This window comes from Scylla paramamosain, chromosome 19, assembly GCF_035594125.1.
Source record: "Scylla paramamosain isolate STU-SP2022 chromosome 19, ASM3559412v1, whole genome shotgun sequence".
Lineage (NCBI taxonomy): Eukaryota > Metazoa > Arthropoda > Malacostraca > Decapoda > Portunidae > Scylla > Scylla paramamosain.
The window spans coordinates 21366142-21380759 of record NC_087169.1 but is presented as its reverse complement, the minus strand read 5'-3'; the positions used below and the strand labels follow the sequence as shown (position 1 = coordinate 21380759).

Genomic DNA, 14618 nt, shown 5'->3' with positions numbered 1-14618 from the left:
ATTCGAATACACAGTTCTTGTATTCACCCCATCCGTGGTGTGCAGAGTCATCGAGATCAAGCAACTCTGGTTACATGCTTTGTGCCACCTCGTATGACTCGGCGTTGCACTTAACGGGAGCAATATGTATTAAACATAGCATGAACTATATATGTTGTCATCTCATCCTCATGACTCAGCAAAAGAGAGAGAGAGAGAGAGAGAGAGAGAGAGAGAGAGAGAGAGAGAGAGAGAGAGAGAGAGAGAGAGAATAATATGTTGTGGTAGGAGTGTCGGAGAGGTCAATGAGATATTGAAGGATGTCGTGGGGGGAGGGAAATGTTATCTACTCCTGTTACTCAGATTACATAATGTACGTACGTACCTGCCTTATACGGATCAGCAGGTGTGTTGCTGTTCGTTCTCTTATTGAGTTCTTTTGTGGGAGCTTAAGGGGTTTCATTACGTTTAAGAAAGAGGATGGAGAAGAGATAAGGAAGATGAATAAAACATCAGGAGCAGATACTTGGCGAGAATGTGAGATAGGAAAAAAGACCATGGTAAATTTTGTAAGATACGAGAGAAGAAAGTGAAAGTTTACCTGAAACCTAAACGAGAATAAGGCAGGAAGATGCTCGTCTGGCAACGAAATTAATGAAGGCATGCAAACCAGTCGTATAATACATAACGTGTGGAAGATAACGAGTAAATGAAAGAAGAGTAACACGGAAGAAAGACAGAAAGAAATCAGAAAATGGCGTTTGAAGTTCGAAAACTCCCGACCCAAAACAGAAACTAATAAATTACACGTAGCCATTGGAGGGCAACACACTTACTCCATCTGAAGATACACGGCATCAGGCTGGCGAACCATACCATCATCCACCTCAAAGTGCAAGGTGCGTGGCTGAGGAGCAATGACAGTGCACTTGCCCATGTGCACCTGAAGGAGCTCTCCGATGCTCTTTGATATCTTTGAGGCGTTAGAGGGAATCAACACCTCCTTGGACAGCACCTTGGAGATAACACCGGCGAGGATGGGATCTTGAACAGGGGCGTTCGTGCAGACATCCACAAGAGTACGTGCGTGTTGGGAGTCGCCGCCGATGGTGTGCCCCACGAGTATGTCAACAAAGAGGTTCACTGCCTCCGTCGTGGTGCTGCTGCTCTGCTGGGGTCGTTCCGCCATGCTTTGTGTTCGGGAGTGAATAGTTAATTAATGTTGTGAGTTGAGGCGGGAGTATAGCCTTTGTATCGACTCTCCTTGGTGTTCCTCTTGATCTGATTATTATTATTTTTATTATATATTTATTTATTCATTTTATTTATCTATTTTTCCAGTTAGACATTTCCGCTGTCGTTCCCTTTTCTTCCACATTGCAAACACCATTATCGTAGTTTCCTCCACTATTTATTTATTTATTTTTTAAATAAGTATAAATATCACTTCTCCAGTTGTGCTGTCCTTTTTATATACTCGTAACATACACTCTCTCTCTCTCTCTCTCTCTCTCTCTCTGAATTACCGACCCAATGACCTTGCCACTCCCTCTTTTCTCCTCCATCCCCACATTTATTCATATGTTCGTTTCTACTCCTTTCACGCATCTTTCCCCCTCCCCTTCCGTCTGTTCACCTCCCTCTCTCCCTCTAGGAATTTCCGTGCAGACGTTACAAAACCGGATTTGGTCTCTCTCTCTCTCTCTCTCTCTCTCTCTCTCTCTCTCTCTCTCTCTCTCTCTCTCTCTCTCTCTCTCTCTCTCTCTCTCTCTCTCTCTCTCTCTCTCTTATTTTTAAGAAAGGAAGTATGTCTTGTCAATTGTATGTCGGAATTCAACAGGAAACTCATCCTTTTCATAGACGAGTGGCTTGATTTGGATCAGGTGTGTGTGTGTGTGTGTGTGTGTAATAACATAGTGTTGTCACCAAATATATAATAGTACAGTTATTCTGATCTTCACACGTGGCCATGCAACTCTCAGATTAATACAAAGAATAATACAAGATACGTTTATTGAAAAAGGCAAAAAAAAAAAAAAAAAAAACGAAAATGGAAATGCGAAGTACAGAATGTAGTCCAAGTCGTTCTTAATGTGTCCAACAGTGCATGGGGAGTGAGTCTTGTCCGCAGTTCATTTAGATGCAAGGACCGACACACCTGCTGCGCTGCTTCAATGATCCGTGTGGGAGAATGACTCGTATGACTCTTAACATACTAAGTGAAAGAAAAAGAAGAAGAAAAAAAAAAACAACAACTTCAATGGCATCTTTATATGTAGCAAAAAGTTGACTCGAGTGTGGGTAGAATGCACGTCTTTTATTTATTTATTTATTTACTTATTTATTTATTTATTTTTCCATTTAGTCAGCAACTTAAGTTTTCTCAGCGTAACTGCTTCACGAAACGCAACTCGAACAGCTGATGAAACTTTGAAGTCAGTAGAAAAAAAATAATAATAATCTCTCTCTCTCTCTCTCTCTCTCTCTCTCTCTCTCTCTCTCTCTCTCTCTCTCTTGAAATTTCGTCCTAACGTCCTTGCCACTCCCTCCTAACGTCCTTGCCACTCCCTTTTTCTCCTTCGGTCACCACGTTCATTCACAAGTTCGTTTCCACAGCTCATGTTCCTTGCCTCGCCTCCCCCTCCTTCTCTCACTCTCTCACCCCCCCATGGAATTTCCGTGCAAACGACCTTGCCACTTCCTTTACCTAAAGCTTACTTTCCTTCTTCCATTCTTAAGTCCACAGGCAGGTTTCTCTCTCTCTCTCTCTCTCTCTCTCTCTCTCTCTCTCTCTCTCTCTCTCTCTCTCTCTCTCTCTCTCTCTCTCTCTCTCATAAATTTGAACGTGTATTTTGCTCACTGTATATAAGAACTGAACAGGAAACTTACAAATAATCAATACATAAAAAGAAGAGAGAGAGAGAGAGAGAATAATATAACTAGCACTATTAACACGTCTTCTTGTTTTTGGTTGCTACTGCTTCGATTTCACGAGAATGAAGCTTTGGGTTCCACGAAGGGGCACTTTAAAGCTTCGAAACAGCCATCCATTAACCACTGTAGAGTGAACGCGCATTCTACCCAGCTCAGCCCTTATCAGATGCCTATTCACTGCATAATCCTACTGGCTAATACTAAATGAGGGTACTCGCTGTGCAGAATACAATGGTGACAGCTAAACGAGTGATGGTCATGAAGTGTTGTTAGGGCACGTTTGTTATGACCTAAGGGATGAGGTGAAGAGCAGATTTGTTCATTTACTTTCAGGGGTCAATGAAGTGAGGTTAGGTTAGGATAGGAAAGATTAAATTTAAGTGAGAGAGGTTTAGCCCGTAGCCTCAACAGTGACCCTCCTACCATGACCGCTAGATATAATCCTAAGTCCTTACAACCACCCGAGGATACTGCCGTCGTACAAAGGTGTGAAGGCAAGTTTGATGCCACCTATGTCTTTACTGCGATGTGGAAACACGCTTCAGTGTATTCCCAGGTGTCACGGACCACAGATACCCGCGGACCAGGAGTAGACAAGGCAAGAACTGTGCATGGTCGCCCAATTATTACAATTTCTTTCTTTCTTTCTTTCTTTTTTTTTAATGTAAGAAGGAATTTATTCAAGGACAATAAAAAGAAACTACAAGAAAAAAAAAAGAACAAGGTACCAATTTCCCCCCCAAAAAAAAAAAGTTTAAAGGAATATCCAAGAGTTAGAAGTGTCTTGAAATCTCCATGTTGAAAGAGTTCAAATCATAGGTAGGAGGAAATACAGAAACAGGCAGGGAATTGCAAAGTTTACCAGTGAAAGAGATGAGACTGAGAATACTGGTTAACTCTTGCACTAGGGAGGTGGACAGACTACAAGGGGGCTAGAGGAAGGAGGTGAGGCAACGGAGAATACTGGTTAACTCTTGCACTAGGGAGGTGGAAAGACTACATAGGGGCGAGGGGCAGTAAAAGGAGGTGTGGCAACATTTTCATCCTAAAGTCCTTACTGAACAACACTGCGAGCACAAGGAAATTAGGAGATTATTAAGTGGCTTGATATTTAGCTTAAGAATGCCCTTCACTTTAACATTTCAAGAGAGAAAGCCAAGACATGGGCCGGATGTGCGTGTCTGCTGTGTTGTCTACTTCTGGTGTGGCTGAGGCGTGAGTTTAAGTAACCTGCCACATTCACTTTCACTGTGCTTAGCATCCTCCTTCAGTATTACGTCATCTGGTATGCTGGGAATTTATCACTGGTTTGGTTTTGTAAGATTTGTCAGTTTTGTAAGGAACGAGTTATATAAGGAATCCGTCTTTGAAACGAGTGAATTGTTTTGTCATTCATTTTTATATATTTAGTTGTTTTGTTTATTTATTTATTTATTTTTATGTAACGATCAGTTTTTGTAAATAATTAGTTTTTATAAGAATTAGTTACTTACTGATTCACATTTTTTTTTTCTTTTTAAGGAATCAGTTTCTGTAAATAATCAGTTTTAGAATGAGATCAAGACCAGACTTGGAATCTACATCTTTAACCCAACGCTTCGGAATCTACTTACATGTTCCGAAGCGTTGCACTGAAGATGAATATTCCAACCCTGATCTTGATCTTCTGAAACTGCGCTTTCCACGCTGAAGATCTTTATTGGGTATTATTATTATTATTATTATTATTATTATTATTATTATTATTATTATTATTATTATTTAGGTATCAATTTTCATTTATTAATTTATTTATTTACTGTAAGGAATCAGTTTCGTAAGGAATAGATCAACTGTCAGGCTTTGTAAGGAGAGTATCAGCAGAGGACTCCAGCCTGACGGAACGCTGCACATGAACACAGTGGAAGTGAATCAGGCGTGTTACTCGACTTCTAATCACGACCGTACGTGACATATGTTCTCAACCCACCGCCCACTACTTCGCGTGTCCACAAGTGTCTCCCTCTGCGCACTCCTCGGGGTCGTGGTGGCGGGCGTGGGCTTGCCTCCTCATCCCCTTACGAAGTCGCCGCTCTTGTTTCCGCCGTTGTTTGCGATCTTGGCGCCGGGACTTACGACGCTGTTTTCTTTCCGTCTTGCGTGCTTCCTTCCTTGCCTTAATGCCCTCCCTGAAAGCGTAGTGGTGGTGGTGAGTTGTGGTAGTTGGTTCTTGTAGTTTGTGTATAGGGAATTGATTTCTTATGTAAGATTGGAAATATGGTAAATTCATAGTTCCTAAAACCTCTGGCTTGCTATCACCATTACTTATGAAGCTCCTCTCACACAGTTACTCACACAGATACTCTCATGATAAGGCTCAGAATAATTATAGATTTGCAAATGTGCGTATCCAGATGCATGATTTAACCATTTTTTAAGTTGAGTGCATATTCTACTGAGGCTTCTCACTCACCACATCTCCTCTGTGAACCTCTCGCAGCAGGTGGTGGAGGTGATGGCGCAGGTATCTTCCTCAATGCCGAACTGGTGGTTGGCGAAGGTGATCACCACGTCACTGCTTATGTTGCACGACTGAGGTAAGGTCACTGCAACAGAACGTGAAGGGGAATTATCTTCATTGTCATTACCGTAGCGATTAAATTCCGTTGCGCAATGCATGTGAGGTCGCTGCCACAAAACAAGAAGGGGGAATTATCCTTATCATTATCGACACCGGTCAAAATTTGTTGTTAAACGTGCACCACATTCTAATAAGGATGAGGGGAAGACAGCGGTAAAAAATTATTCCTAACCTTGCATCACAGTTCAGTAAAGATGACTCATAGTGTTCGAGGGTATTCCTAAACGGATGACGTCATTTTAAGAGATGAGTCATAGCGGCTAAATTGTACCCCGCAGCGTTCGTTTACCCCTAACTTTTCATCACAGCATTTTTATAAGGATAGGGACAAATTACAGCCATGGATATTTCACTGCAAAACTTAACTAAAGGCTCGGGAAACATGTAGCATTAGAGATTTCACTGCAAAACTTAACTAAAGGCTCGGGAAACATGTAGCATTAGAGATTTCACTGCAAAACTTAACTAAAGGCTCGGGAAACATGGTAGCAATAGAGATTTCACTGCAAAACTTGAATAAAGGCTAGAAAAACATGGTAACATTAGATATTTCACTGCAAAACTTGAATAAAGGCTAGAAAAACATGGTAGCAATATAGATTTCACTGAATAAAGGCTCGGGGAACATGGTAGCATTAAAGATTTCACTGCAAAACTTGAACAATGATAGAAAAAAAAAATACTAGTATAAACTTTACTCACTAACCTGATGTATTGTCGATTTCCAGAATGTTCTTCTTATGCTTAATGCCTTGCTTGCAACAGAACTTGACTCCCGGGCCATACACCTTTCCTGGGAGAAGGTAATTGGGTCGTTGTAGTTGAAATGCAGAGATAAGGGTTGAATTATATTACAGTAAGGATTTGAGGGATGCAAAAGATGTGCGTGTTTAAAGAAATAAAGGTAATAAGTCAAGTTATAGAATAAAGTAGACAAAGGGAAAGAAAGTAAAGGAAAAATGGAAAGAAAAGAAAACGATGTAGAAGGAATTAAATAACGTACTTCTTTGTTTACGCATTTTCTTTTTACGTTGTCTTCGGTTCTTCCTTCGTTGCCTTGGTGTCTGGGCCTCCTCTCCCTCTCCCTCTCCCTCTCCGTCGCCCCCTTCTTCTGTTATCGTGGCGTCACCTTCCTCTCCCTCGCCCACTGCACTCTCCTCTTCCTCCAAAGTTGAGTTCTCCACGTGCAGGTCCCGTAATAGAATGTCCACTAATCGCTCCTCCTGCTGTGGAAATGGAGGCTTGTAAGGTGGAGGTGGTGGAAGGGCGAAACACAAAGGAACTTAAGGAAGAACAAATCATCACTAGCCTAAAAGACGCTTCTGCACCTCCACTGCTTTCAAAAGGCTCTAGTTGAAGTGACACAGGTTTTAAGGGTGTTTTATGGTTCTAGTGACAGACTAACAAGAGTTCTGCATTAGTAAATGGAGAAACACTCGTGAGAATTCGACTAATCATCTCTTTGGCCTTTGAAAATAGCTGTGGTGAGAAAGCAAAGTGTTTCTGGATACTGTGAGTTCTGTTAGTGTTTTGTCGAGGCTGTTTGTGGGGTGGCAGAGACGGAGGAGAAGGTGGAGGAGGAGAATGAGGAGACGAGGAATAGGAAGAAGTACAAGAGAGGATAAAGAGAAAGGAAAAAATGCGGAGATGAGCAGGCGAGGAAGATGAAGTACAAGAAAGAGAGGATAGGAGAAAAAGGAGGGAGAAAAATGAGAAAAAAAAGAGGAAATTAGAAAGATGATATAGAGCAACAAAAACAACTGGCGGGAAAAAAATCATAACACGTTGACTAACCTGGATGGTTGAGGTGTTGGTGGCCATGGCAGAGTGGTGGTGGTGGTGGAGGTGAAGGGGGTAGTGTTGCATTATATCGTCTGGGGAGGTTCCATTGACTGCAAGGAGAGAAGGCTTGAAAAACATTAGTGTGTGTGTGTGTGTGTGTGTGTGTGTGTGTGTGTGTGTGTGTGTGTGTAATCATTGTTTTATAGAGGAGTGAGTGAAGTTCGATATGTTTCCTTTGGTAATGTTTTCTTATATTTATCTTTATCCTTTCTTTATTGTTGAATTCTTTTGCACACACACACACACACACACACACACACACACACACACACACACACACACACACACACACACACACACACACACACACACACACACACACACACACACACACACACACACACACACACACACACACACACACACACACACACACGTATCTTCTTTACCGAGTGTGTGTGTGTGTGTGTGTGTGTGTGTGTGTGTGTGTGTGTGTGTGTGTGTGAATAAACAAACAAATTCTCTCTCTCTCTCTCTCTCTCTCTCTCTCTCTCTCTCTCTCTCTCTCTCTCTCTCTCTCTCTCTCTCTCTCTGAAGCAAAGGAGGAAAAGAAAAGAAAAAAAAATACGGAAATTTTTCTGAGCATCCTATTGGAATCATTTCCTTTGCGCAGCCTTACCAAGTACATGTGTCATTTCTCACACCCAAGCAGAGGAGAGGTGGTAATGGGAACCGGGCAGTAGTCTCAGAGATGTCAGACCTTGTATACCCTTCAGTTTGACTTTCGTAAACTAGGTTGTCATTCAAGGCAGGCGCTCTCTCTCTCTCTCTCTCTCTCTCTCTCTCTCTCTCTCTCTCTCTCTCTCTCTCTCTCTCTCTCTCTCTCTATCTATCTATCTATCTATCTATCTATCTATCTATCTATCTATCTCAATATTTTCATTTGTAGACGTGCCGAGGAAGAAGTCGCTGGTTGTGATGTTGGTGAATAAGAAAGAAGAAGAAAACCTTGATGATACACGTAATGGCAGAGAAGGCTGTGTGTGGTCAGCTTTGATAAGCGGTTTAATAATTTCTAATCTTTTTTTCCTAATATCTTGCCTAAACATGTGGAAATAACGTTATCAAATTAAGAGGAAGACAAAGATACGGATGCTATGGGAAGCGAGAGGAATAATGATTTCTTCTTTTTCTTCTTCTTCTTCTTCTTCTTCTGCCATAGGAATGTAGACAAAGTTTCTGGCCAAAGTTACTGAAGAAAATGTATTGCATGACCATCATTCCTACCGTTACTCACACAATAGAAACTTGACTATATCGAACCATGGGGAAGGAGCTTTGATGCGTTGAAATGCCTTAGAAACCCCAAAGGCATTACGATACAACCCTCGTTCTTTATAACAAGTGGAAAACGTTACGAGTTGTACATCCTTTTTTTTTTTGTTGATGCCTCTGTGACCGGGAAGTGTTTTAAGTATTCCAAAAGCCTTAAGGTTCTCAGTCTTGACACTATTCCTTCTGATTCTTTTCTCTTTCAGTTAGATTTTTATGCTGGTTACCTCCTTCGTCGTGGTCGTGGTGGTGGTGGTGGTGGTGTTTGGCGCCCATCTTCCCGCGCCTTCCTTTCCTGCCCCTTTTGTTTAGCTTCTTCCAAACCCGCGTCCTCTTGCGCTGATTCCTGGGTGAGTTAAGAATTGCGTAAGAGAGAGAGAGAGAGAGAGAGAGAGAGAGAGAGAGAGAGAGAGAGAGTGTGTGTGTGTGTGTGTGTGTGTGTGTGTGTGTGTGTGTGTGTGTGGATGGGACAGTACGAGTATGAATGAAATGAACGAGTGTACTAATATTGAAGAATTTAATGAGTGAGCGAGTGAATAAGATACACAACTTCATTAATATACAATCCGGTTATTGGCTTTATCTATTTATGTTATAACTGTTATTACTTTGCTATCTTTATTATCCATTAATCATCGAAGTTTCGCCCTTCAGTTAGCCAGCACCTTCACATAAAGTACTGGGGACACAACTCGTGGGGTACAGGGCAAAGCGAAGGACAATGCGAAGACTGGTCATTTATAAGTAGCAGTAGTAGGTGGGCTGATAATTTATAAGTAGCAGGTGGGCTGATAATTTATAAGTAGCAGGTGGGCTGATGATTTATAAGTAGCAGGTGGGCTGATAATTTATAAGTAGCAGGTGGGCTGAGATGACGAAGAAGTGAATCAAACACGGAAACTTCAGACGATGGGGAAAGGGCAAAAAAATAACTCGGTGAAAGGAGAGCAAAAGAACGATTAACTGTAAAACACTAACTAATAATATTCAGCAACGCTTTCCCCTCTTATCATGACCATCTTCAAAGGTCACACAGATGATTAAACAGATTTTCAAGAGTGTTTCAAATGTTAATAATGTAGAAATCTTGCTTATCCGTAACTAAAACTGAAAAGAAAATTAAAAATCTCTTGTAACTTCAACTGGAGCCTTTAGGAAGAAATGGACACATGGGGCAGGAGTGTCAGAATATGGTTACAAAAGAAGGATTTTACTCTTTATAAGCTATAGAGACGCATGGATTGCAGATAACCTTCACGATGCGTCAGACGGTGAGTGGGGCTTGTCCGAGTTACAACCTGTCTCTCTCTCCTTGTTTCACTCCACAAGGCCTGCGCTTCATTCTTAACCTACGAGTGTTTATTTTATTTTATTTTATTATGTTTATGTATTTTTATTTATGTATGTATTTATTTATTTATTTATTTATGTATGTATTCTTATCTATTATTATTATCATTAGTGTGTGTGTGTGTGTGTGTGTGTGTGTGTGTGTGTGTGTGTGTGTGTGTGTGTGTGTGTGTGTGTGTACGCGCTCTCTCAGCCAGCCCAACACAAAAAACTTCGGACTAGACGTTCGATTTACTCAACTCGCAGGGTGTTGTCCCAGCTAACCTGTGCTTCTTGTCTGGGTATCCCCCTTGCTGACCCGGACATGCTCTGCCCTTACCTGATGCTGCTGATGGTGGTGATGGTGGTGGTGGTATAAGGAATGCCGTTGTACTTGCTGTTGTGTGTGTGTGTGTGTGTGTGTGTGTGTGTGTGTGTGTGTGTGTGTGTGTGTGTTTATTTTTTTATTGTGTAAGAGACACTGGGAAAGGAAGGAAAACAACAACAACAACAACGACAGCAACAACAACAACAACAACAACAACTATCATCATCATCATTGACTTCATGATATTATTTGTGAAAGCCTTTAACACCCCCCTCCCTCCCTCCTTCCTCCCTTTTCCTGCACCCTCTGTAGGTCAGTGTTTCTCAGCCCGGGGTGCCGAGGCAAACACTGTATATTGCAGTACAACGTCAGTGTTCCTCGCCAGATATACAAAACTACTAAGAGGTTACATTATGAGTAGAGTCCTTTGTTTTATCTGATGCACTGTGGTAATGAAACTGTTGTCACGTAACCAGATGCTAGCCAGAGTTAAAGGACTGCATAGACGCCCCCCCCCATCTCTCTCTCTCTCTCTCTCTCTCTCTCTCTCTCTCTCTCTCTCTCTCTCTCTCTCTCTCTCTCTCTCTCTCTCTCTAAAACACTCCTACGTCAAGATCTTTAATAGTAACAAAGTCATGAGTCAAAAATTTTCCCCAGCTTTTGATCAGGTGGCACAAGCAACTGACAAGAATCACATTGAAGAAGCTGTGAGTCAGCTGAGTAGCAGGTCAATAATGCACTCAGCTGGAAATGAGTCACCAAGCAGCAGCACACGAACCAGAAAACTTGTATTAGTGGAGAAACCAGAAAAAAAAAATGTATATAAATAAGACTGGATCCTTCTCTCTCTCTCTCTCTCTCTCTCTCTCTCTCTCTCTCTCTCTCTCTCTCTCTCTCTCTCTCTCTCTCTCTCTCTCTCTCTCTCTCTCTCTCTCTCATGCACTTTGTCTATGTAAGAGGGGCAAGGCGAAGGGCAACAAATAGAGCGATAGAAAGGCCCACTAATGTTCCAGTCAAACATCATCCAGAATCACAGAATAAGAGATACGAGTGTGAGAGGCCAGTAGTGCCACGCTTAAGCTGCCCTCGGGTGTAGTATGGTAGTCCACGAGACTCTCCCTTTCCCTCAGGTCGACGGGGCTCAAATGTGTGTGTTTGTGTGTGTGTGGTGCTTTGTCTGGGTCACCGCGTGTGGGACTGCCGGCCTGGTATATAGACAGGTATGCTACAGGAGTATTAAACATGCTTTACTACAAAAAAAAATAAGTGCCTGGATTGTAAGGAATTGTGGGAAGATAAAAAAAAAAAATGTATAGTAGGAAAAAAAAAAGTTACGATTCCTGGTGAACAAGAACACGCTTCATTAACAGAACACTACTGAGAACAGACTAATAATCTGTGGCCTTTGAAGATAGTGGTGATTATCCGTGCCTGTGTCTTGTCCGCAGTGAGTTATGAGGGATGCGACGTGTTGGTGGCAGTGGCAGAGTTGTGGGTCTCGGTGGAACGTCTTCGCTCACTAAGCATGGTGCAGAATAAGAATTACCCAATGCAACAGCACGTCCCGGCATCAGGACTTGGGTTTTAAGTGGGTGTGCCTCAGATGATTACTGGGCTGTGTTTATGAGCAGATGTGTAAGTGTGTGCGTGTGTGTCAGTACTGGTCAAGGCAATAAAAAAAAAAATAAATAAATAAATAAAAATAAATAAATAAAATTAATTAATTAATTAATAAATAGATAAATAAATAAATGCCCACTATGGTGTATGTCCCGAAAGGTCAAAAGAAGGTCATTAGAATTGTCAGAAGGATCATGCAAAATTGTGTGTATGTGCAGCGTTGATGCAGACTCGTTCACTAAAGTCATGGAAATGCTCATAAAAATTCCCTCGACTTCCACTGTAGCCTGCGTACGTAGAGCTGCCGAGGTGGACCCGGGACCGTTCCGGAAATGCAGCCTGAGTGTTGCGCTGCCTGGCGAAGTGCGTAATGGTACGTGAAAACCTTAAATGCACTAATCATGAAGCGGCCGTAAGTTGAACAGACCATCAGTGGCTTTTGGTAAGAAAATACAAGGGCACAACGCTTCTCACATTACAGGGAAGGAAGGCAAGATTAGAGACGTGAGGTGTGCCACGTTGGGTGAGTGAGAGGCCAGCCTGGCATCTCACAGCACCCTTTCTATCCATAACATAATTTTCCTTGCATGATTCAGTTTGTTATTTATCTGCCATTTTCTGGAGAGGAAATGAAGAGGGAGATATCTGGATTTCTGGCTTAGCATCACATTATAAGAGAAACTATTCATTTAAGGAGTGTGTTTGATAAAAGATCCATCCAGTTGGTAGCTTGAAGAGGGCGACGCAAACATCACCGCTCCTCCTTTCCCTCCTTGCCTCTGCAGCGTATACACAGAATATCATCCCAGCATCAAGCATTCAAACCTTCTGAGATCTATTGGCCGTGAGATGACCACAAAAGGGGTGTGCGTAGTATGAATTGCCTACAGGGAAATTTGAGGACATTCCTGCAGTATGAGAGAGAAACGCACAAGAGAAGAATGGAGGATTAGGAATGAGGAAGGAATGCAAAACCAGGATATGGGAGTGAGGTATGCCGTGGGTGTAGGGAATTCAAACGCAGTATATGGCCGTGGGTGTTAGGCGGTGACCTCCAAGAGTGCTGCAGTATGTGAGAAAAAAAGATAGAGAAGACAGGAGGTACGAGGTCATGAGGTTGTTATGTCGCGGCAGCAGCAGTAGCCAAGAAAGAGAGTTCCTAGAAATATTAATATCCTTCGCCTACAACGTGAGTGCTACCCAGAACCATTTGAATTACGTGCGGTGTTAATAGTCACGTCAACATCCCGGTAAGCAACAGGAGGTGACGAAAGGGGCTGTTTTGATCCTGTTCATTCGATGGCCTTTAATTTATGCAGTCAATGCGTGTTCTCTGTGGCTGGAGGTTACAAATTGCGCGCTTACTCTTCGGGGACTGGCCAGGTGTTTTTTTTTTTTTTTTTTTTTTTCTTCTTTACGGTGATTCTAAACACATATGAAGTGAAAGCGGAAGAGTGTTCAGTCTCGATCACCTTTCACTGGTTGGCGTTCTCAAACTTTTAACTGGTTGTAGCAGAAGCTGATGAAAATTTGAAGTGAGTGCAGTGATATGCCTGTGATACTTAACAACGATTATGTGACAGCAATGAGAAAACACACACACACACACGCACACACGATAGCCTGAATAGCCATCTCAGTAACCACGGGGAAAGAGTCCTAGTGAAGACCCCAAGCATTAATGAACACGCGCCTGTGCATGAAGAACCTGCGCGTTCTTGAGGCTGCCTGCGCTTCCTTGAGTGCATGGCATGAGGAACTTAATTAAATAGTGACTTACTTTTTGCGGTTCCAGCGTCGTGTGGTGCCTCTGCCGCCGTTGGGTTGGCCTTGTCTCGCCTGCCGCCTGCAGGGAAGGACAAAATGCACACATCAATTACACGGATCCACTATTTATGAGAGAAAACTTTGACATCACATTCGAGGAAGGAAGATGTTATATAATTTATAGAATAGTTATTAGTAAAGATTCGGGTGAGCCAAGAAATCCTTAGTCATTCGGAATACATGCAAACTGGTGGCGTACTTAAAGGGTTGAGCCTAAGAGGGGGCTGCTGTTCAAGGACAAGGTTATGCGAATCTATATTTACTATAAGTATACCTTAGACTTCCTTGTGAATACTCAATAAGACGAGGAAGAGTGAGGACAGAAGCACCGAGAGAGGGAAACGAGGAAGAAGGATGAAGAGAAGAGGAGAGGTTGGGATTGGACGGGGAGGAGGAGGAAGAGGAGGAGGAGAAGAAAATGAGAAGAAAAAGGATGATGGACACAAAAGAACAGACACCATCAGACTTATTGTTCCTGACGAGGCTGTTGACGCAAAAAGAGATTAACAACAATAACAACAACAACCAACCTGCCAGCTTGTCTTATCCTCTGCCTCTTCATTTGTCTTCTTGTCTTCTTCGCCATCTTCTTCTCCTCCCTTGACATTTTCTTCTTCTGGGTCGAGGCTGTAGGCTGCTGTGGGCACAAAGGGACAAATGAACACACACACACACACACACACACACACACACACACACACACACACACACACATAAAAATCACGCGTACGAAAATACTAAACAAACACTTCCTAGGAACAGTAATTCGAGAAACAGCGCCACTTTAACGGGAGGGAGGGCTGACCACTTCTTATCAACTAGCCCCTTAACATGATAAACTGCTTCTGTGACTGCCACGCGTAGCCT

At 42.4% G+C, this 14618-nt stretch overlaps 1 protein-coding gene across 3 annotated transcripts in view; it reads right to left on the bottom strand.

Annotated features, from left to right (window-relative positions):
- Window positions 1-1975: 1975 nt before the first annotated feature.
- LOC135109897 (uncharacterized) overlaps window positions 1976-14618 on the bottom strand; it is a 30159-nt gene continuing 17516 nt past the window's right edge. For 2 of the 3 annotated variants that reach the window (XM_064021742.1, XM_064021741.1), the window contains exons 9-16: window positions 14282-14388; window positions 13705-13770; window positions 8875-8993; window positions 7328-7425; window positions 6537-6759; window positions 6240-6326; window positions 5366-5498; window positions 1976-5081 (exon numbers count right to left, since the gene is read on the bottom strand). In XM_064021742.1, coding sequence (XP_063877812.1) covers window positions 4889-5081; window positions 5366-5498; window positions 6240-6326; window positions 6537-6759; window positions 7328-7425; window positions 8875-8993; window positions 13705-13770; window positions 14282-14388 — 1026 coding nt within the window. In that variant the 3' untranslated portion in view covers window positions 1976-4888. The remainder of the gene's footprint in view (window positions 5082-5365; window positions 5499-6239; window positions 6327-6536; window positions 6760-7327; window positions 7426-8874; window positions 8994-13704; window positions 13771-14281; window positions 14389-14618) is intronic. The other variant, XM_064021743.1, reaches the window with a different exon arrangement.